Genomic DNA, 22,571 nt, shown 5'->3' on the forward strand with positions numbered 1-22,571 from the left:
GAGTTTTGAGCATTATTTAGGAGTCTTGAGCATTTCCAGGGGTAGCATAATGATTCCTCTGGTACCTTGACCCTTCTGCTGCATCACAAACCCAAAAAGAACACATATTAGAACTCAATTTGCCTCCTTTTCTGCCTTTAAAATTAAGTCTTATCTCCATTCATATACAGCTAATCCACAAGTCCGTCCCTTTCTCTATCTTCAAGGGCGTCGACTGCAGGGCTGAGGAGTGTGAGAGAGAGAGAGAGAGAAGGGAGTCTAACCCTTCACATCACCTTCTTCAGTCTGGGTTAAGCTAAGAGTCGTGTGTGTGTGTGTGTGTGCGCGCGTGTAGTGATGTGGGTGTGAAAGTATACATTTTATATCCCTCAATGTGATGTTTGTGGTGTGAAAAGGGAGTTGGCAATAGTGGGGGTAGAGGCCGTGGTACACACACACACACACACACACACACACACACACACACACACACACACACACAGACTTTCATTCATGTACATAATCCTTCGTGGTCACAAGAAGAAATGTGGGAAGGCAGGAGTCTCACTTATGATAACATGCAGTATTAACTCGTACGTAGCTGAACCATTTTTCATCAAGTCTAGCGCTAAAGGAAAGACGAGTTTGAATGGGCCCACTACGCAGGCCGCCCTTGATCACATCTTGTCGGTATTCGCTTCAGAAGTCCACATAACACCCAATACAGTCGTCCCTCAAATAGTTCGGTTTCTGTTCTTTACGGATTGTCATAGAAGATCTTTTAAGGATTTTTAGATTTCCTGCTCATCGGGAAATTTAAAAATCCTAAAAAAATCCTCAGTGAAAATCCACATAAAACCGAAACAGAACTATTGGAAACCGTGCTATTTGAGGGACGAATGTATTCTTACCCGGTAGTTGCAGGGGTAGCGCTAGGCTGGCTCCAGTACCCTCGTAAGGAGACGTGTGAATGGCTACTTGTGTTGTTTTATATATAGGAGTCCTGAGAGTGTGCATGAGTTTTTCCCGCGGCGAGAGATGGAGTTATTTACGGCGGCGACGGGCGGAGAGACTTAGTTCATAGGTAGGTAAGAGTGTGGCTGTCGGTTGTTGTCATAGAGTGCGTGGGTGCCGTAAGTATGTGTTTTTTATATAGGCGTCGAGAGAGTGGGTGAGTGCGAGAGTCCGCCACCACAAAAAAACAGAGAGAAGAGGAGGGTCAGGTCAGCCATAGACGTTGGTGGCAATGTGTTATAGAGTGCAGGATTCCGTCACCTTGTAAATGAAACGAAAGGAAGAGGAGGAGGAGGAGAATGATTAGGAGGAAGAGGAAGAGGGTCAGACCTGGAGTGGAGATTGGCGGCTGGAATTCAAAATTCCGCCACCTTGTAAACCAAAGGAGAGGATGATTAGGAGGAAGAGAAAAAGGAGGAGGAGGATTAGGAGAAGGAGAAGGAAGAGGGTCAGACCTGGCGTGGACATTGGTGACTGGAGTTCAAAATTCCACCACCTTGTAAACCAAAAAAGAGGATGATTAGGAGGAAGAGGAGGAGGAGGATGGGAAGGAGGATTAGGAGGAGGGTCAAACCTGGCGTGGACATTGGCAGGTGGATTTCAAAATTCCACCACCATGTACACCAAAAGAGAGGAGGGAGGAGAAGTAAGATTATGGTTGTCGGTGGTGGAAGAGTGTCGGTAGAGGAGGCGGTAGAGGAGGCGGTTCGTTCGACGTGCACGTAAACACTTTTGTAAATACCGGTCTCTGTTGTTGTTTTCCTGTCTTGTATCATTTCCCGGGAATGCCGCAGCAAACAAAAGGATCACCACCACCATCACCACCACCACCCTGCCCACTTTTTGTACAGGCGACGACGGCCCTTTGTATTTTCCCGCAGGGCTTTCTTTATACATCTCGGCAAAATTTTTTATCTATTTTCCTAGATCTTGATGCGTCCCGAACTGGTGTGTGGATTTCTCATTTCATACGGCTCAAGGATTTTGTTGTTATATGAGTTTGGAAGAAGTGTACATAAGGGAGAGAAGAGGAGGAGGAGGAGGAGGAGGAGTTAGTATTAAGATGTATATATATGTATTGATATATATATATACACACATTATTTATTTAGCATGTATAGTACCAAGGAAATGTATGCAGTCTTGTCTCACGAATCTCAGCCATGTGATATAGGCATCGCGAGGCTCCAGCAAGGGTGTGTCGGTCTGTCCCCCCACACACGCGGCACCTACAGGCAAGCCCCGTTATGTGTTTCCATCATTCTTATCATTAGCAGTAGTGGTTGGGTCATTGTTATCATTTCTACAACATTTTTTTCGGTTCAGGATTGACGTCTGTGTTTGTAAACGTATCGTCGCCTCACTCCGTTCGCTTGTTCCGAAAGCCTCTTGTTTGTGGAAGTTGCCGCCGGGGTCTTCGTGGACTGCTTTGTGATGCCAGTGATAGTTTTACACGACCTCTGCGTCTTTAAACGGGAAAAACACCCACGAACACCCGGTTAATCTTCCCTCTCTTTTGTGGAAGTTGCTGCTGGACTCGTCATGGACCGCTTTGTGATGCCAGTGATGAGTTTTACACTACATCTGTGTAATTGAGGGGGAAAAACACCCACGAAAACCCGGTTAATCTTCCCCGTGGCCTTGGGAAATAGTCGCAGTGGGAGCCCGATACGTTTAGGAATGTGGACCTGAGAGCGAAGGGTAAACAAACCGTGTGTTGTGTGTTGCTGTCAAGAGTCGATCTCACGTGAGGAAGTCGTCGTGTGTCTGCCGAGGCCATAGCAAGGTCCATCAAGGGGTGGCTTTAATCCGCACCCCATAACAACATGAGAGCGAAAGGTAAACAAACCGTGTGTTGTGTGTTGCTGTCAAGAGTCGATCTCACGTGAGGAAGTCGTCGTGTGTCTGCCGAGGCCATAGCAAGGTCCATCAAGGGGTGGCTTTAATACACACCCCATAGCAACACTGATTTGTACTGAAAATACTCGTGCCATCACTCGGAAAATCTGTCTCTTTTGTCCACTGTGTTCGTTTATACAAAGACTCGCTTCCTTCCTTGTCAAATTGTCATCCATGTATCTAGGGTTGCCTGTGGTTGAGACGTGTGTTCCAAAGTTTCCTACGCTATGCATGCTCTGAATAATATATTAATCATAATAGTAGAGGGAGAGAGAGAGAGAGGGTGGCGAGCGGCATAGGTCCAGTGTAGCCATCTCACTCGGGCGGACCAAACTGTTCTTTCGTTACGATGAGTTCTGACGTCCTTTGTATTGTTCTGATGTTAAGTGGCACTTGTCAAAAGTCCACTTCTCTAGATCCCAGTGTTAGAATATCTATTGTCTTAACTTGGCAGACAGGAGGTCCAATGGTTTCAGCGGTAGGAATTTGTTGAGGCAGAAAAGTGTAACCCGATATTTGCTTGGAGGTGAACTTAGCGTCCTGTAAGTCCTGCATTCTGAACCCATCTGGCCTTAAAAATCATAACCTGACCTTTGTTTTTGGCAGAAGTTGGGGTCTAGGAACATTCCCATAGTCTTGAATCCCATTGGTCTAAAAAGTTGTGACCTGACCTTTGTTTTTGATGGAAGTTGGTGTCCAGTAAGTCCTGCATTCTGAACCCATCTGGCCTTAAAAATCATAACCTGACCTTTGTTTTTGGCAGAAGTTGGGGTCTAGGAACATTCCCATAGTCTTGAATCCCATTGTTCTAAAAAGTTGTGACCTGACCTTTGTTTTTGATGGAAGCTGGTGTCCACTAAGTCCTGCATTCTGAACCCATCTGGCCTAAACAATCATAACCTGACCTGAAGTTGGGGTCTAGGAACATTCCCATAGTCTTGAATCCCATTGGTCTTCAAAGTTGTGACCTGACCTTTGTTTTTGATGGAAGTTGGTGTCCAGTAAGTCCTGCATTCTGAACCCATCTGGCCTAAACAATCATAACCTGACCTTTGTTGTTGGCAGAAGTTGGGGTCTAGGAACAGTCCCATCGTCCTGAATCCCACTGTCTTAAAAAGATCATAACCTGACCTTTGTTTTTGGCAAAAGTTGGGGTCTAGGAACATTCCCATAGTGTTGAATCCCATTGGTCTAAAAAAATGTGACCTGACCTTTGTTTCTGGCAGGAGTTGAGGTCTAGTAACAATCCCATAGTCTTGAATCCCATTGGTCTAAAAAGTTGTGACCTGACCTTTGTTTTTGGCAGAAGTTGATATAAAGTAAGTCCTGCAGTCTTGAATTCTATTGGCATAAAAATCCTTGCAGTACAAATTTGTAAGGGCAAAACACAGTAACCTAATCTTTGTTTTGGGTGGAAGTTGTCGTCCTGTAACGCTCCCATAGTCTTGAGGCAGGACACAGTAACCCAATCTTTGTTTTGGTGGAAGTTGTCGTCCTGTAACGCTCCCATAGTCTTGAGGTAGGACACAGTAACCCAATCTTTGTTTTGGTGGAAGTTGTCATCCAGTATCGGTCCCAGTCTTGAGGCAGGACACAGTAACCCAATCTTTGTTTTGGGTGGAAGTTGTCATCCAGTATCGGTCCCAGTCTTGAGGCAGGACACAGTAACCCAATCTTTGTTTTGGGTGGAAGTTGTCATCCAGTATCAGTCCCAGTCTTGAGGCAGGACACAGTAACCTAATCTTTGTTTTGAGTGGAAGTTGTCGTCCTGTAACGCTCCCATAATCTTGAGGCAGGACACAGTAACCTAATCTTTGTTTTGGTGGAAGTTCTCATCCAGTATCACTCCCAGTCTTGAGGCAGGACACAGTAACCTAATCTTTGTTTTGGCAGAAGTTGTCATCCAGAATCAGTCCCAGTCTTGAGGCAGGACACAGTAACCTAATCTTTGTTTTGGCAGAAGTTGTCATCCAGTATCAGTCCCAGTCTTGAGGCAGGACACTGTAACTTGTTCTTTGTTTTGGTGGAAGTTGTCATCCAGTATCACTCCCAGAGTCTTGAGGCAGGACACTGTAACTTGTTCTTTGTTTTGGTGGAAGTTGTCATCCAGTATCAGTCCCAGTCTTGAGGCAGGACACTGTAACTTGTTCTTTGTTTTGGTGGAAGTTGTCGTCCACTTAGTTCCACAGCCTAAACCCAACTGGTCTATATAAAAGTCCTTGCAGTTCAAACTTGTCAAGGCAGGAAGGAAATTGTAACCTAATCATTGTCTTTTGGGCAGAAGTTGGAGTCCAGTAATAGTCCCACATTGGCCTAAAAATCCTTGTCTAAATTTGCCAAGGCAGGATATTGCAAACTAAAAAATTAAAACTCCTATTTCCCAACTTAACCCTTTCACTACGGCTGGGCCAAAACAGCGCCCCGCGCCATATCTGAGATCGGCGCGTACTCCAAATTTCAAATGTCGCTATTGAATAGAAAGTTTTCAGCCATAAACTCAACATAATCATCATGTATTATATATGAAAGCATGCAGAATTAAATGGTGCACATAAAGAAACACGTTAATTGATAATTTTGAGATGTACGCATAAATATAAAGAGATGAAATAACTCGTATATTGGCTAAAGTGAGCCAGGACACAGTATGCGCGTCCTCGGATATGGTACGGCGCATGTAAGGACGCAGTATACGCATCCTCGTGTTGAAGGGGTTAATATGGACAGAGTATAATCCCCGAGTGCTCCTGCCAGGCTGTAACGGCGTTGTCAGGGCCTGTATGCGTGGACACTCCTGACGCCATGATATTGTAAGAGTAATCCAAGTCACGTCAGAACAACAGTCAGTCTCCATACCCCTGAACAGTGTTGCCAGATTGTCGCGCTCAGGTCACTGTATCCATGTTTCAGACCCAGACTGTCGCAAGTACCTACACATTTTTTTATTTTTTTATTTATTTTTTATTTATTTTTATTTTTTCAGTAGAGGAAAACGTTCAAGGGGGAAAAAAACAGTAATGAAAAATAAAAAGCCCGCCATTCATTGCTTCCACAAAAGAGTCAAGAGGATCGAGTGATGGTATTCAATTTGAGTTTCTATTAAGACCTTTGATAATTGTTTTTTATATTTTTTTATAGTTATTGGTCAGAGCTGGGATATACACTGTGCGAAAGACATTTTTAGACGTCTCGGCACCTCAGTTCACCCATTTGAAAAGCCTTTCGGGGAAGTTCTGGATTTTCACGGACTGTTTTGTGATCCCGCCGGTGATAGTTTTACACGGCCTCTGCACCTTCAACGGGAAAGTCACCCCCATGAAAACCCGGTTAATCTTCCCCGTGGGCTTGGGCAATAGTCGTGGTGGGAGCCCGAGATGGTTCTAAATGTGGACCTCAGCGCGGTGGTCTGGCAACGCTGCTCCTGGTGGCTCGGCATCGCTGAACTAAAGTTTCCACCGTTGTCAACGCAGAAATTTTGAGATGTTTTCCGTTTCGTGATCGTTTTGTTCGTCTGTTTTGTTTTTCAGGTCAGAAGTCGATCAGGTGCTGAAGATTAGGCTCGTCAATAGGTGATCAAACTCAACCAACAATCGTGCAGTCGTAGAGAATGTTATGTGGTGTAAGGTCTTGAGTCGGTGTGCTTGTAAACAATTTTTTATACACGTTATCCTATATTTATTTTACCTCTTTTTAGCAACATTAATATGAGAATCACACGGCCTTTCTTTCCATACCCATTCTACCAAGTAAGATAAAGCTAGTGCAGTGTATGACCCACTCGGCGAGGCTTGGTGGGCCCTCACACTACCTAGGGATTGTTGCTGCCACTCTAGTCTAGTCTGTGTCTATATACCAGGCCTGTCTATCTATATACATGTGGTGAGGATGAGGAATTATTTATAAGCAGTCCGCCTTTAGGAGTTCACGTCTCAGAATGCCTTGGGACTGTTGCCACTATAGTCTAATCTCCATGGTACATCTGTGTCTATTTACCAGGCCTGGCTATCTATCTAGGTCTGTTTATGTGTCAAAGAGGAGGAAATATATATAAGCAATCCGCCTTCAGGAGTTCACGTCTCAGAATGCCTTGGGACTGTTGCCACTCTATTCTAATCTCCATGGTACATCTGTGTCTATATAACAGGCCTGGCTATCTATCTAGGTCTGTTTATATGGAAAGGATGAGGAATTATATATAAGCAGTCTGCCTTCAGAAGTTAACATCTCAAATGCCTTAGCCACTCTATTTTAAACTCCATCTGTGTCCATATACCAGGCCTGTATCTATCTAGGTCTGTTTATATGTTAAGGATGAAGAATTAGGCCTGTATTACAAGCCAAACCTGAGAAGTTTTGGATTCAATGATCAGCGGGTGTTGGTATTACAAGTCGCACGTTTCAGTGGGGGTCAGGCAGCATTACTTGAACGTTCGGGAGAGATTCCTCGGGTGCCCCCCCAGCCCGAAGGCTGCTTCCTGATAAATGAAATAGTTAACTTTTTCATCTGTTTCTTCACAGTGACACGCATTAGTGATGTTTCTTCCAGAAATTGCTATTAAACTGTCAAGAAAACCCATTACAAATTTATTTGATCAAAGAGAAGCTACGGTAAAAGAATTTAAGTTACCCTCATGAGTTCTAGGCGATCACGTCACCACTCACAAGGAGGAGGAAGACAGTTGCGTATATGACCGTTGTCTGTGCTATTATTATTGTTCATGATGCTTTCAAAGCTACTGCCACATTGAAATGGTGTATCATGGGCTTATTAGCCAAGACTTCAAGAGAGCAATCCAACACATTAGTGCAGTGGGCCTCTTATTCTATTACAGAAAATGGAGCCTCATTGAACTGCGTGAGAGAAAACGTGAATAAGAAGGACTCAGAAAAACACACATTAGAGTATCGTCACATTAATATCTTGAATTAAGCATTTATATGATGTATGCCTTATGTCCTTATCCTTTTCTAATAAAATAGTAACATTTTCATGAGGTACTGCATGCTATAAATCATACAGAAGCATAAATAAACAGTAGACTGTGGCCTCCCTGGAATTCCAGCCTCAGAACTCCTAAAATGTATTTTCCCTTCATTTGTAAATACAAAAAAGCATTGTCAGTATAAATGTCATTTACAGTTTTAGTAACTAATATTAATTACATGTTTTGGCAGTGAAAAAAAATGGATTTTGCTGATTTCGATAATGTTATTCATCTGTTCATCGCATCGGTTGGTACACTGGACAGCCCCGACTGGCTGGCCCATAATATAAGTGACTTGTAATACCGACATTTGGAACCCAAAAAGTCCTCCCGAGACCAAACTCTGTGGGGACCCGAAACTTCTACAGTTGGACTTGTAATACGGCCCTTATATATAAGAAATCCGCCTTCAGAAGTGCCCTGGAACTCCTGCCACTCTAGTCTAAACTCTGTGGTAAGTATGTGTCTATATACTAGGCCTGTCCACCCATCCATCTATCTAGGTGTGTATGTGGCAAGGACTGTTGCCAAGCCATTCCAGCAAGAAGTATGATGCAAAAACTGGATAACAAACGCACAGACAACAGAAGATGGTGCAGGAGTGAGCCACCTGGCAACACTGAACACTGGCAACAAAAAGATAAGTAAATGAAGAATGCAATGGATGACCAGCTTGAGAGAGTGGCTGAAGAAATGTCCAAAGAAGGTACAGAGCAGAAGAAGAAACCTAAGAAGCAGCAGAGGTCCAAAGACGAAGAAGAGGAGGAGGACACATCTTGCTCACACAGGTCAGAAAACTTTATTCATTATCAACATCAGGATAAAAATTCATATATGTCGTAAGATACATAAAAAATAATTTGCATGACGCCCTTCACGCCACATCTAAAAACACATATTTGGTTATATATATAGTGAATGCCGAAGATGAGCTCAGTAAGACTATTCCAAGTATCACACTGACATAATTATCACTCAGGTATTGGTTGTAAAATAGTATATAGCCAGATGATTTGAGGCTCTTCACACCACATCTAAAAACACACAATTCTTTATATATATCAAATGCCGAAGATGAGCTCGGTAAGACTATTCCTAGCATCACACTGACATAATTATCACTCAAGTATTGGTCGTAAAATAGTATATAGTCGGATGATTTGAGACTTCACGCCACATCTAAAAACACTCATTTGGTTCATTTGGTTATATATATAGTGAATGCCGAAGATGAGCTCAGTAAGACTATTCCAAGTATCACACTGACATAATTATCACTCAGGTATTGGTTGTAAAATAGTATATAGCCAGATGATTTGAGACTTCACACCACATCTAAAAACACTCATTTGGCTATATATATTGAGTGCCAAAGATGAGTTCAGTAAGACTATTCCAAGTATCACACTGACATAATTATCACTCAGGTATTGGTCATAAAATAATATATAGTCAGATGATTTGAGACTTCACACCACATCTAAAAACACTCATTTGGTTATATATATTGAGTGCCAAAGATGAGTTCAGTAAGACTATTTCAAGTATCACACTTCCTCTTCCTTCCTTCTCTCCTCTCATCCTTCCATCTGAGGTAATGAAAACACTCTTGCCATGCACTGTGGTTTGTTACTCTCTCACCCACCCTTATCTTATGCAATGGAATACTTCTGGCTGTTCCCTTCCTCTTCCTTCTCTCTCTCTTGTCATATACTTTAGTTTGTTATTCTCTCACTTAGCAAATCTTACACTTGTCCTATGCAGTGTTACACTTCTGGCTGCTCCTTTCCTCCTCCTCCCCTCTCTCCAGCTGAGGTAATGAAAACACTCTTGCCATGCACTGTTACTCTCTTACCCAGCATCACCCACCCTTGTCCTATGCAATGTTACACTCTTCTGGCTGTTCCTTTCCTCCTCCTCCTCTCTCTCCAGCTGAGGTGATGAAAACAGTCTTGTCATGTACTTCAGTTTATTATTCTCCACCCCTCAACACTTCCACTTGTCCCAATACAATGCTACACTCTTCCTCTCAGTCATATTCATCTTAATTAACGCTCCATTAAGTTGGTTTCAAGAGGCAGAGGGATGAGGCGTGTGATGTGACCATGTGCTTTGTTTTCAGAGTGGACTTCAAGGCTGAGGAGATCAAGAGACTGAAGCTGTAGTGGGTGGCAAGAGAAGGTGATTGCAGCAGTAGAGGCAGTAGTAGTAGAGGACTCACATTCTCTTATCTCTCCCTCTGTCTCATGTCCCCAGGCTGTCACACAAGGAAGGAGAGAGCCTGGAGTGCCTTTTGCTAGCCTGCCCTCCCCCCAGAGAGAAGAGAGAGAGAGAGAGAAGAGAGAGAGAGAGAGAGGAGAGAGAGAGAGAGAGAGAGAGAGAGAGAGTTGTTCATTGTGTTCGTTTTCCTGCAACACCCCTGCGTCCCCCCCTCTGCACAATATGGCACCCTTGCACTCACCCTCAGAGCCAGGGTGCCATATACTGTTGCTGCTTTCTTCTCTAGTTCATTCTCTTCTCTTCTTCCCAGCATCTTCCTTGCCCTTCTTTTCTTCCTGATGTAATGTGTCCTCTCTCTTTCACAGCTCTCTTGCTAAGCTCCTTTCTTCTTCCAGCATCTTGTCTCTTGTAGTTATTCCCTCCATCTCTTCTCCCAGCATCTCCCTCCTTGCCCTTCTCCTCTTCCTGATGTAGTGTCTCACTCTGCATCTCCTCCACAGGTGTCCCGGGCAGTAGTTGGTGGTTCTCCCTCCCCAGCCTCCTCAGCGCCGTGCCACACAGCAGCCCCTGGCAAGAGAAACTGATGTAATGATCGTAATAAAAGTACCTGGACACGTTTTAAACTACCTTGTTTTTTCTGTATCCTCAAATGAGTTAGTGTTTTGGTCTTTATGCTATACTGTCTCTGCCTCTTCCTATCTTGATCTCTGACACCAACACTGCAAAGGGACAAAGCAGTGAAGGGCAGACAGGTAACAAGGTAAAAGGTGGATTGGAGAGAGGTGAGATGGGAAGAAATGTGAGCATAGGGTAGTACAGACCAGCATCAGAAACATGGGTTGGTTTTCTCAGACACTTCCACCTCTCACATGAACTATTTCCAAAGGCCAAAACAGAGATTAGTTGGGTCCAAATGAGTATTTTTGTTAGGTGCATGGTACAGAAAAAGGGTCAAACTATCACCAGGGTCATAAAACTACCCCTGAAAATGCCTAAAACTCCTATGAAAGCCTTGTCAAATATGTGAACATGGGTGCCAAAGTGTTTAAGGATATGACCCATGGACCTAAACCAAACAAAGTAAATGGGAACACGAGCATATGCCCCCAACTTTACCTTTACTCACCGACGACTAGGCTTTACTTCTTTCTTCATCTTCCGTCTTTGTTCGTCTCTTATGGGGCTGGCCGGGTTGTGAGTCTCTCCCACTCTTGATGATTGTGCACTCTCTCCTCTCTGACGTTCATCCTCCTCGTGTCTTCCCCTGCATGCCGCCTCCGGGTCATCTTCGGTCATCCTGCCGGCTTTCAGTTCCCCGCCTGTAATATTCAAAACAACACTAAGGAACTTAGGACAAGAAACAGCAATATATATATATATATATATATATATATATATATATATATATATATATATATATATATATATATATATATATATATATATATGCCTGTAGTTTTGTCAGATTTTGGGGGGTTAGATAGCATCATAGGTTCATGGGGGGCAAGCAAAGCGAGCATGTACAGTGGCTGGATTTTTTTTTTTTTTTTTTTTTTTTTTTTTAAATAAGCACTTTTTGGAGCATTTTGAGGCTGATATGGAAAACATTTGGGGGGTACGATGGCCCCCCGCCCACAATTACGGCCCTGATAATTGTATAATATAATATAATAGTAATCTTAATACATTATAAAGGTGCCAGAAGGTAAGGATAAGGATGGCTAGGAACTGGTGCCGAACTGTTCCAGTGAGAAACATGACGCACACACTGGGACGAACCAGTCATAGCTTCAAAGTCAGTCTCTCTCTCTCTCTCTCTCTCTGATTTTCTACTCTACTTAATTTGCTCTCGTTCTGGCTAATTAGTCATGTTGATTACCAGCAGGCGCAGCTCAGGAGCACAGCGTGTGTGTGTGTGTGTGTGTGTGTATTTCACCACGGCCTGATCACGAGTTGGACTCGTTATCGCCAGCATGCACGGTCTTTCCGATAAGAGCAAGGCACATTAGTCGATCTCTGGGTACTGGCGGGACCTACACACACCCTTGGTCTCCCGTGCTGAAAGGGGGGAGGGCGGGGGACAGTAACCACTCGATCGAACTTCAGCCTAGCTGTCAGATCGCGTTAAGCCTGGCAGCGCAAGCTTTTTTTTTTTTTTTTTTTTTTTTGTGTGTGTGTGTGTGTGTGTGTGTGTGTGCGTCAGTCACTAGAGTCTGATCACGTTCTGGTCTCGGTATCCCGGAGCCAGCAAGGTCAATAATGCATGTCGCGACACCTCAGCAATCAGCACCAGCGGCACCTGTTGCTGCCTCCCCCGCACCGCTCACCCCACGCCCCGCGCTGGAGCCGCTCACCGCCTACTGCACCCAGGACTGCACTGACCGCTGACCCGAGCCACGTCCGTCCTGCACCACAACCATACGTGAACACACACACACTCAAGACGTGTGCTGATAAACGCATCCCTGCACACACACACACACACACACACACACCGGTCCGATAGCTCAGTCGGTTACGGGGCTGCGCTGCTAGGCTCCGCGGCGTGGCAGGCAGAGCTAGGTTAAAAATCCGAGCCCCGGTCAGGCCGGTTTTTTCCGCTGACTAGTAGTAGTTACTGTCCCCCGTGAGCAAGGGGGACGGGGTGTGTGAAGTCCAGGCAGTGCCCAGAGATCAACTATAAAAGCCTTGCTCTAATCGGGAATCGGGAGGGGTAACTTGCTGGCGATTGCGAGTCCAACTCGTGATCAGGCCGTGGTGACACACACACCCACACACACACACACACACGTCATGCATATTATAAAAGAGGTGAAGGAAGGGCGGAAGAGGAAGAATTAGAAGACAAAAAAAGGGAAAGAACATATTAATTCTGAGGAGGAGGAGAAACAGGAGGAGGAGGAAGTACGAATCGTTACCTAACCACAAGTTCACACTATTCTCTCTCTCTCTCTCTCTCTCTCTCTCTCTCTCTCTCTCTCTCTCTCTCTAACGGAATCTGACCATGCGAGGATTAACAAGCAATGACTAGCGCTCTCTCTCTCTCTCTCTCTCTCTCTCTCTCTCTCTCTCTCTCTCTCTCTCTCTCTCTCTCTCTCTCTCTCTCTCTCTGTGTGTGTGTGTGTGTGTGTGTTTTCAGGCATCTGAGAGAGAGAGAGAGAGAGAGAGAGAGAGAGACCTCGATATTCTGCAGGCTCACACACAACTGTACTTCAAGAGAGGGAGAGAGGGATTCCACCGCGCGCCGTAGCACACTCTACCTCTGCTGTCACATCAACACTGGCACGACGAGGAGGAGGATCTGCGCTTATAAACGTTTGCGACATAGAAAAGAAACGTTAGAAAAAGGGTGCGAGAGAGAGGTAAGAGAAAACGTTAAAAAACATTAAAAAGTGATAAAAACGTAAAAGATTAAAATATTAAGAAAAGCGAGAGAAAATAAGAGGAACAAGAGAGATAAAACTGACAAGAAAAAAATAAGAAAATAAGATAAACAATAAAAGAATACGGCAAAAAAGTAGAAACAAAAGAAAATTTTGTGAAAATGTGAGAATATATATATATATATATATATATATATATATATATATATATATATATATATATATATATATATATATATATGTGTGTGTGTGTGTGTGTGTGTGTGTGTGTGTGTGTGTATATATTTTAGCTTTTTTTTTAAATCTTAATCCCTTTTCCCTCTTTTTCCAGGTTGTAACCGTGTAAAAAACATCAATTAATTTACCAAGCTTCAAGTCACTCCTCGACATCGTTACCAATACGCCGAGAGGCAAAACCGTGACAATGTATGCAGTGACACTGGTGACTTTACTCTTCGTGGGGGTCACCGTGGCCCTAGGACACCCCCACCACCACCACCTGCTGCACCACCACAACCACCACCAGGCGGGGAGCTACAGTGGCGGCCGTAGTTATATCAGTGGTGGCAGTGACCTTGGCAGTGGCAGTGACTCTACACCTGGAGACCTTCCCGCAACAGACAAGGAAGAAGGGAGAGGAAGAGGAGGAGGAGAAACGGGAGAAGGAATCGTAGAAGGGAGAAGAGAAGACGAAACGGAAGAAGAGAACAAAGAAAAGGGAAAAGGAGGAAGGAAAGAAGATGGAAAAATGAATCTCTGGAGTTTATTTAGAGAAAGAAACCAAAGGAAGACTGGCAACACAGCACCAACAGACTACACTTCAGATATTCGTGGACAGACGGTAACAGGCACTTCCATCAGGCATCCAGCCCTGACAGACTCTTCAGAACCTCGTGGAAAGCCCGTAACAGACCACACTTCTATTAGACATCCAGCCCTGACATACTCTTCAGATATTCGTGGACAGACGGTAACAGGCACTTCCATCAGACATCCAGCCCTGACAGACTCTTCAGAACCTCGTGGAAAGCTCGTAACAGACCACACTTCTATTAGACATCCAGCCCTAACATACTCTTCAGATATTCGTGGAAAGACCGTAACAGGTACTTCCATCAGATATTCAGCCCTAACAGACTCTTCAGAACCTCGTGGCAAGCCCGTATCAGACCACACTTCGGAAATCAGACACCCAGCTTTCACACACACTCGGACACACTCATTTCCCGTTAGCAATGATGACGAAGACGATGAGGCTGTGAGGAACGCGAGCGCGGAGAGACTTCACAGCCCAGTAACGTCAAAGATTGGTCACGCCGCGAAAGGTGATAGATTTGACGTCTCTGAGAACCCAATTACTACTCTACGCGGTGATGCTTCCAAGAGGAGGACCCAAGACGAGCTTCACGTAGGCCATAATATTAAGATGTCTTCTGGCGTTTCACAAGATTCATCATTGGGAGTTTCAGAAAGTTTAGTAAGGCCTGGCAGTGAAAGTTTCGTGGGCGTTTCTGAAGATTTAAAGTCGAAAAGCCAACTGCAGCATCACGTAGGCCATAATATCAAGATGTCTTCTGGCGTTTCACAAGAAGATTCATCACTGGGAGTTTCAGAAAGTTTAGTAAGGCCTGGCAGTGAAAGTTTCGTGGGCGTTTCTGAAGATTTAAAGTCAAGAAGCCAACAGGTGAATCAGGTAGATCATATCAAGGTGTCTGTACCACAAAAAGATTCATCACACGAAGTTTCAGAAAGTTTAAGTCAAGATTTTGAGGGCGTTTCAGAATATGCCAAGCCCAGAAGCCAACATTCAGAGTTACAACCGATTCCAATGACCCGTCTCAACACCGCTTCAGAAGGATTCGAACCCAGGACAGGAGAATCGCTACCCTCGGACGCGTACCCAATCCAGACCGCCCGTTTTGTCGCTAACCCAAACTTCGTCCACCTCATCGAAGAAGTGGACGAGGAGGAACTGGAACGACTTCGCGAGAACACCACAACATCGAAGTCGGACAGCGTTGCGGAGCGCGTCACGGCAGCCACACCATCGGAAGCGGTAACGGTGCACTACGAGGCTACGAAAGTCCCATTTTTAAGGTATATGTGGAATGAGTTTGTGAATATCGGGGATTTGCTGGGCCGGGAGGTTCTGGACACGGTTTCCAGTCGCCTGTCCTTCCTCTGGCGTTCCGTGGTGAAGTTCGTGAAGTCCCGCGGTAAAAGATCGCTCCCCGACGCCCGCTAAGGATGCGTAAAGTGAGGAGAGAACCAACGGGTCAGCGAAAGGAAATAAATATAAAAAAAGAAAGAATGAAAGAAAGAAAGACAGAACAGCAAATAAAAATAAAGGAGATAGACAAAAAGAGAAAAATGAAGGAGAAATAAGAGAGCAGTGAAAGGAGAAAAATTAAAACAAGAAGAAAAAGAAATAAAGAAAAAGAACAAAATAAATAAAAAGGATTGCGAGCTATACCGTCACACACACACACACACACACACACACACACACACATATAGAGAAAGAAAAAAAAAGAATAATACAGAAATAGACAATAAAACAAAATAGAGAAAAAAAAAGAATAATTAAAAGTTGAAAGGTCAGAGAAAGCGACCGAGTAACGGTACGTAAGGAAGGACAAGGAGGAGGAGGAGGAGAAGGAGGAGGAGAAGGAGGAGAGCGTGAGACAAAATATATCAGAAGGAAGGAGACAGGAGGAGGAGGAGGAAGAGGAGGAGACGATCGAGGGAGAAGATACGAGAAGAAGAGGAGGAGGAGGAGGAGGAACCAGAAAGAGAAGAAAAGCAGGAAGAGGAAATATGAGAGCGAAAGCAAGGAGGAAAAATAGAAAGAGGAAGAGGAAGAAAAACGGGAAGAGAAGAAGAAGAAGAAATAATGAAAAAATGTGATATTACAAAACAAATTAATATATATTCTAGATTATAACTATTGACATTATTTATTCGTGCACTTATAGTAGTAGTAGTAGTAGTAGTAGTAGTAGTAGTAGTAGTAGTAGTAGTAGTAGTAAAATAGCCTACTTATAATTTCTTGTAATAATCAAAATAAATAAATAAATAAAAAGAAGATAATTGTTTATATAAGTATGTCCACAGAGAGAGAGAGAGAGAGAGAGAGAGAGAGAGAGAGAGAGAGAGAGAGAATGCTACTTTCCCCACTAAGCAGTTATCTCGTTCTGCGGTTCTCTCTCTCTCTCTCTCTCTCAACCACCTCGTTAACCCAACAAGCAATCACCAAAAAAGTCAAATTCCATCACAATCTTCATCTGTATCAACCTCTAACGGCACTTAAATGACCCAGTAAGTTAGTATTTGTTAGTAAAATCTTCAATAATTACTTACGAGGCCGAAAAAGTGATCTAGAAAGGGTAGCGAGGAACGTGCACCCTTCCTCTCTGATGTCCCAAGGGTAAATGAGTGGCCGAGGAACACACCCTCAGGAAAGTTAGAATAGGGAAGGGAAGGATAATGGAGGAGGAGGAGGAGGAGGGGGAGACAGTATTGCCAATTCTAATCAATGTACGTGTAGATGAACCAAAGATAGATAGATAGATCAAATTTAATAAGATATAGATAGATATAGTCCTCTGGTACCCTAAATATATATAAACTGCCCCCATCACACACACACACACCATTAGTACAAGTAGTAGTAGTAGTAGTAGTAGTAGTAGTGATAACAACACATAAAACAGCTTATGCCCAAAAAACAAAATCATCCAGCAATGCAAATCACTTCAGAATCCCAGATCAAATACTTTCTTTCTGGGGTCAATGTCATGTCTGTAGAATGCATTGGGATAAAAACAGAAGCCTTATTAAACTCGACATCTCTTGTATCTCATGTGAAAAGTCTCTAGAATGCAAAGAAAAGGAACAAGGGACATCATTTTGACTATACTAACTGTTTGAATAAAGAATTGTTTGCTGGGGGGATCAAGACATATGACAGTCAACACAGAACCCTTATTAAACTTGATAAAAGACGTCAGGCTCATTTAAACAGCCTCTAGAATGCAAAGAATAAGAACAAGGGACATTATGTTGCCTATACTAACTGTCTGAATAAGGGACTGTCTGCTGGAGGAAACAAGACAAGAAATTCAATATAGAAGTCTTATTACACTTGATAAAGCTGTCTCTATCATGTAAACAGCCTCTAGAATGTACAGAATAAGAACAAGGGTTGACTATACTAACAGTTTGAATAAGGAATTGTCTGCTGGGGGGATCAAGACATAACACATTCAGATTCTCTTGTCTTTACTGAACCAAAACCTCTACAAGGGATCGGATGGAACACAATAAAATAGGTTGATCCTCTTGACCTTACTAAACCAGGAATTACAGATGGAAGTACAGGTTCATATTCTATTGACTATACTACACCAGAACCTCTACAAGGGATCGGATGGACCACAATAAGGTAAGTTGATTCTCTTGATATCACTAAACCAGGAATTGTAAATGGAATTGGCTAGACACAACACAATAGGCTTAGATTCCCCTTGATGAGGATAGTAAGAGGAGGCAAACAGGGAGTGGAGGGGAGAAAGAGGAAGAGGCAAAAAAGGAGGAAAAAGACAAGGAGAGAAATGAAAGAGAAAGACAGAGGAAGAGGAGCAGAAAGGAAAGAAGAGAGAGAGAAGACAAGAGACACGAAAAAAAGAGAACGGGGAAGAGGAAAAGGAAGAAAGGGAAGAGAGGTAGAAAGAGATGATAAAGAAGAAGAAGGAAGAGAAAAGACAAAAAACGCAGGATAAAGAATGGAAGATAGAGAAAGAGAAATATAGGAAGAGAATTAGAGAAAGACAGTAAAGGAAGAAAAAAAGGAAAGCAAGATAAAGAAAAAAAGGAATAGAAAGATAGATAAACAGATTGAGGACTGAGACAGATACTAATAGAGAGAGAGAGAAGGTGACCCAAGGGGGGGATGATACCTGGAGATAAGACAGAACAACACATATATAGAAGGAGCAGAAAACACCAAAGATTCAGACATGTTAAAGAATTACGAATGCTTTAGAACACAAGTCTTAGGTTCGCTTGACAACTTTCCTTACCCACCAATAGTTTTCATCACCAATAGCTACTTTTAGACTGATTATGAGCTGGTGTTTAACCCATCTGCTGCGATTGGTATGGATTTGGCTTTCATTGGTAGGCTGGTCACATACACTCCTAGGTCTTTCTCTGCCTCTGTGGTGGATAGTGGAGTGTTTCCCATGTGGTATTGGTGTGCTGGATATCCCTTCACTGGTAGCCTGGTAACATACACTCCCAGGTCTTTCTCTGCCTATGCGGTGGATAGTGGAGTGTTTCCCAAGGCCACAGGGAAGATTATCCGCGTTTTCATGGGTGTTTTTCCCGTTCAAGGTACAGAAGTCGTGTAAAACTATCACCAGCGTAACAAAACTGTCCATGAAAAGCCCAGCAACTCCTACGTGAGACTTTTCATACAGGCAAACTGAGGGACCGAGACATTTAAAAATACGGACTACAGAATCATCTTTGAGAAATGAACTTATTACAGTCCGTCACAAATATGAAGCATGTCTGTGTGGGGCCCGAGACTCTTCCTTATATATCACTCTCTCCCTCATGTGTCATCCATGAGCTATGTGTAATCGTGTATGGTATTCAATATTCTGTACACATTAAGCAAGATTTGGCAATGCTGTGGCCAGGGAACTCCACAACCAGGCCCCGCCCAGACTCACTCCATGGCTGAGTCGGACTATAGAGAAACTGTGCAGATGGTATTCTACACTTAACAAGGTCGCCTAGATGGTCGCCAATAAAATATTCGTCTTATGTACAATATATATACACTGGGTTACTTCTGTCTTGTGCATGTGTGTGTGTGTGTGTGTGTGTGTGTGGATAGATTTATATACAGACATACAAACGTAATTTAGTATTTTGAGAGAACACGGACTTCAAGAAAAAGTGAGCCAACCCCAAATGCCTGACATTCAGTAGCTTCTTAACCATCAAAATGGTAACCTAACACATTTAAATAGTTATGAAACCCATTTAATATATAAGGGATTGTAACCAAACCCAATATGTGGAATTCTTAGTTATTTCTTAGAGAGGGATGTAGGGAAGGAGGTAGTGAGTTGGAGTCAGAGGTTATAATGCAATGTTAGATAATGACCTCACTTGGTTTTATATTATTGTAACCTGACACAATTAAAACAGGAGGAATTCTTAGGGATATTTTGGGGGAATGGAGTGAAGGACGTCAGGAGTTGGGGTCAGAACATATAATGCAATCGTTAAATAGCCTCTCAGTTGGTTTAAAATAAATTTATAATCAACACCAATTTAGCGTATTTTTCTTTGTGATCTCATAGTTGAATGTGACGGGGCAGAAAATCAAGTTTAACACACACACGCTTACATAAATACTGTACATATACACACATCCATAGGTACATAGCTGGTATTTTCATCACTGCTTTTGTTTATTTTCTTCGTGTTGTCGTAGTTGAGGTGTGACAGTGCAGGAGATCAGGATATCTATACATGTCCTTTAACACTAGTCTGTACATACTTACACACTCAGTCACCTCCCGCTAATATTACTACTGTCGCTCTTCTTTAGGTTCTTCTTTGGCGTGTCGTTGTCGAGCGTTATGATGTAGTAGATGATCATCATGATACCGGAGAGTGTCAGGAGACTTATGACTGACTGAGTCTTCTTCTCCTCCACGTCTTCCACTCTGTCTCGTAGTACCTGCTCGTACCGCACCTTTGTGTTCTCCCTCCTCAGCCGGGTGGACTCGTAGTGCGTCCTGGACCACTCGTCAAAGTTGTAAATGGGCGTCCGTCCTGTGCCCGTCGGGACGTGTCTCTTCTTCTGCCTCGACTCGTAGAACTTTGTTGAGTATTCTTCCGCCTCAGCTGGTGTGGCTGCCGGGGTGACGCCCAGCATGCCTCGGTCATACATCTTCCGCTGGTGGAAATTCCCGAGCACCTCGTATGCCTCCTTGATCTCACGAAACTTCTTGGCGGGGTCCTCGTCGCCACGGTACTGGTCGGGGTGGTACTTCTTGGAGAGTTTGTAGTATGCATCCTTGACCTGAGGTGTGGGAGAGGCGAGGTAGAGACAGGGAAGCTACCTGGCTGTGGCTCCAACACCTTCCCTCCCTCTGGGGGCTTCCCTTCAAGGGCTGGCATGATGGACCACCACAGCTGTCTTCTATAAACAGCTTGATCAGGTAATGAATTCCTTCAGGTTTCCAGTATAGTTATACAACCTAAGACAAATGTTGGCAGTATATGAGCACTGCCGCTCCAAACCTAGAGGTAATCATACATTTTGTGCTTGTATGTCAACAACACAGAGTGCATTAAAGTTTGTCATAGATTTGATGAAAGCTGTTGAAGATACTGCTAACACACACACACACACACACACACACACACACGTGATGTGATGGGCCAAGCTTTGCTCTTGTCCAAACACTGGCCTTGGCTGGAAGGAGAATTAAAACTGTGAGAACAACAGCCTTGCCCCGGCCTGAACTTAAGGCCTTGTGTTGGGGGCTGGGGGGATCCAGAGGCTGCCACTCCACCCTGAGGCAGTCCTCTGTGGCCAGTGTGAGGAGAACTGGAGCAAAGGTCCCACAACAGGATGGGGGATGAGCCCCCTGAGGCAGTACAGAGGCCAAAGCCCCACATATTAGAGGAGCTTTGGCGTCCTGGCCCTGGGTCCCTCCCTGACCCTGAGTCTCTCCCTGGCCCTGGCCCGCCCCGCCCCGCCCCGCGTACCTGTGCCTGCGTGGCCTTGGGCGTGAGCTGCAGCACGTCGTAGTGGCTGGTGCGGCTGGCGCCAAGCTGCCTCCTCTTGCCGCTGGAGGCGTGGACCACCTGCTGGCGCGAGGCGGCGGCGAGGACACAGCGGAGCAGCAGGAGTCTGCCGCGGCGGGCGTCCCGCGGCCCCGGGGCGCGGCACACACAGCACTGCCGCCGCCACATCCCTGCCCGTGGCCCAGGGAGACTATAACAATAGTCTCCTTGGCTCGCCCCGCCCCATGGGTCACTCAGGCCGCACCGCCGCCCTCACCTGACATGGGGGCCGGGAAGGGCCGACCACACCTGACCCGCTCCGCCCCGTCCTCGTCCCCCTCGAGGCCTCCTCTTCCTCAGTGTCTGAGGGGCTGCTTAGGCCACGGGCCTCGGCCTTCCCCAGTGTCTGAGGGGCTGCTTAGGCAAAGACCAGCGGTCTCTACAGCCCTGACGTTGGAGTTGTGTCCCTGGGGCGGGGCTGGGTGCTGGCGAGACTCGTGCGGGCAGGCAGGTGAGGGCCGGGGAGGGCAGGTGTCCTCGGGTGGTGCCCAGCTGACGGCCGCCGCTTTACACAACACGGCCAAGGGACACTCTTGGACCAGGGACGGTTGACCTCATTTTACTATTATCTTCATTATAATTTACTTCGAGTGTTTCATTATATATATAAGCTGTCTTATAAACCATTTCCCTTCATTATGTCATGTTCTTTTGGTTGTATCGATTCTTTAGACTTTGCCGGCTTCCACTTTACTATTATCTTTATTCAAACTTAATTTCAGTGTTTTATTACATGTATTCACTCTACTAGCGACTCTACTGTAAACCATTTCCCTTCATTGCTTCCTGTTCTTTTGGATGTATCTTGATTCATTACCTAGTCTTTCCCTTCCTCCATTTATATTCATAATCCTCAATGAAGAACAAATAAAGGTTTGCTATTACATACAAAATAATACCATGGCGGATTGTAGCTTGAGACTCATTTAGCCGGCGAACTGGTGCTCAACTTGGCAAGGTGGCCGCCGTGTGTGTGCTGTGTCCTTGGCCAGTAGCTGCCCAGTGGCCGTGATGTAATGCCTCTAATACCTCCATCACTTGTTCCTCCCTTCTCCTTTGTTGTTTACTTGCAACAATAAACGATCAATCAATCACTTGTTTATGTAATACCTCTATCTCGTTTATGTAATACTTCCACTTGTTTCTAACCCTTAATATTAATACTGCTACCTCTACCATTACTACTACTATTACTACCACTACCCCTACTATTGCT

The 22,571-nt window shown here is 44.4% G+C and overlaps 3 protein-coding genes across 61 annotated transcripts in view; 2 read left to right on the forward strand and 1 right to left on the reverse strand.

The window, feature by feature from the left end:
- LOC127003047 (attractin-like protein 1) overlaps positions 1-6,606 on the forward strand; it is a 46,617-nt gene extending 40,011 nt beyond the window's left edge. For 4 of the 10 annotated variants that reach the window (XM_050869417.1, XM_050869410.1, XM_050869418.1 and 1 more), the window contains 2 exons: positions 207-4,411; positions 4,685-6,606. The gene's annotated coding sequence lies outside the window, so the exon portion shown is untranslated. The remainder of the gene's footprint in view (positions 1-206; positions 4,412-4,684) is intronic. The other 6 variants (XM_050869414.1, XM_050869416.1, XM_050869415.1 and 3 more) reach the window with 6 other exon arrangements.
- LOC127003050 (dnaJ homolog subfamily C member 30, mitochondrial-like) lies at positions 3,419-22,422 on the reverse strand. 50 transcript variants are annotated; one of them, XR_007756912.1, is made up of 6 exons: positions 16,841-16,961; positions 11,214-11,416; positions 4,767-10,664; positions 4,099-4,629; positions 3,636-3,715; positions 3,419-3,558 (listed from the first exon to the last, which is right to left on the reverse strand). XR_007756912.1 is itself a non-coding variant. In XM_050869421.1 (2 exons), the coding sequence occupies exons 1-2, from the start codon at positions 21,482-21,484 to the stop codon at positions 20,070-20,072; spliced, it is 723 nt and encodes a 240-aa protein (XP_050725378.1). In that variant the 5' UTR covers positions 21,485-22,422; the 3' UTR covers positions 17,745-20,069. The 50 variants fall into 50 exon arrangements, 1 of the variants encoding a protein (XP_050725378.1); XR_007756911.1 differs by lacking the exon at positions 3,636-3,715 and adding an exon at positions 3,716-3,792; XR_007756913.1 differs by lacking the exon at positions 3,636-3,715 and adding an exon at positions 3,793-3,860 and having other exon boundaries at positions 3,419-3,478.
- On the forward strand, positions 13,266-16,635 carry LOC127003049 (uncharacterized). The gene is made up of 2 exons (XM_050869420.1): positions 13,266-13,459; positions 13,812-16,635. The coding sequence occupies exon 2, from the start codon at positions 13,905-13,907 to the stop codon at positions 15,723-15,725; it is 1,821 nt and encodes a 606-aa protein (XP_050725377.1). The 5' UTR covers positions 13,266-13,459; positions 13,812-13,904; the 3' UTR covers positions 15,726-16,635.
- Positions 22,423-22,571: the final 149 nt, after the last annotated feature.

This window comes from Eriocheir sinensis, chromosome 24 (genome assembly GCF_024679095.1).
Source record: "Eriocheir sinensis breed Jianghai 21 chromosome 24, ASM2467909v1, whole genome shotgun sequence".
NCBI lineage: Eukaryota > Metazoa > Arthropoda > Malacostraca > Decapoda > Varunidae > Eriocheir > Eriocheir sinensis.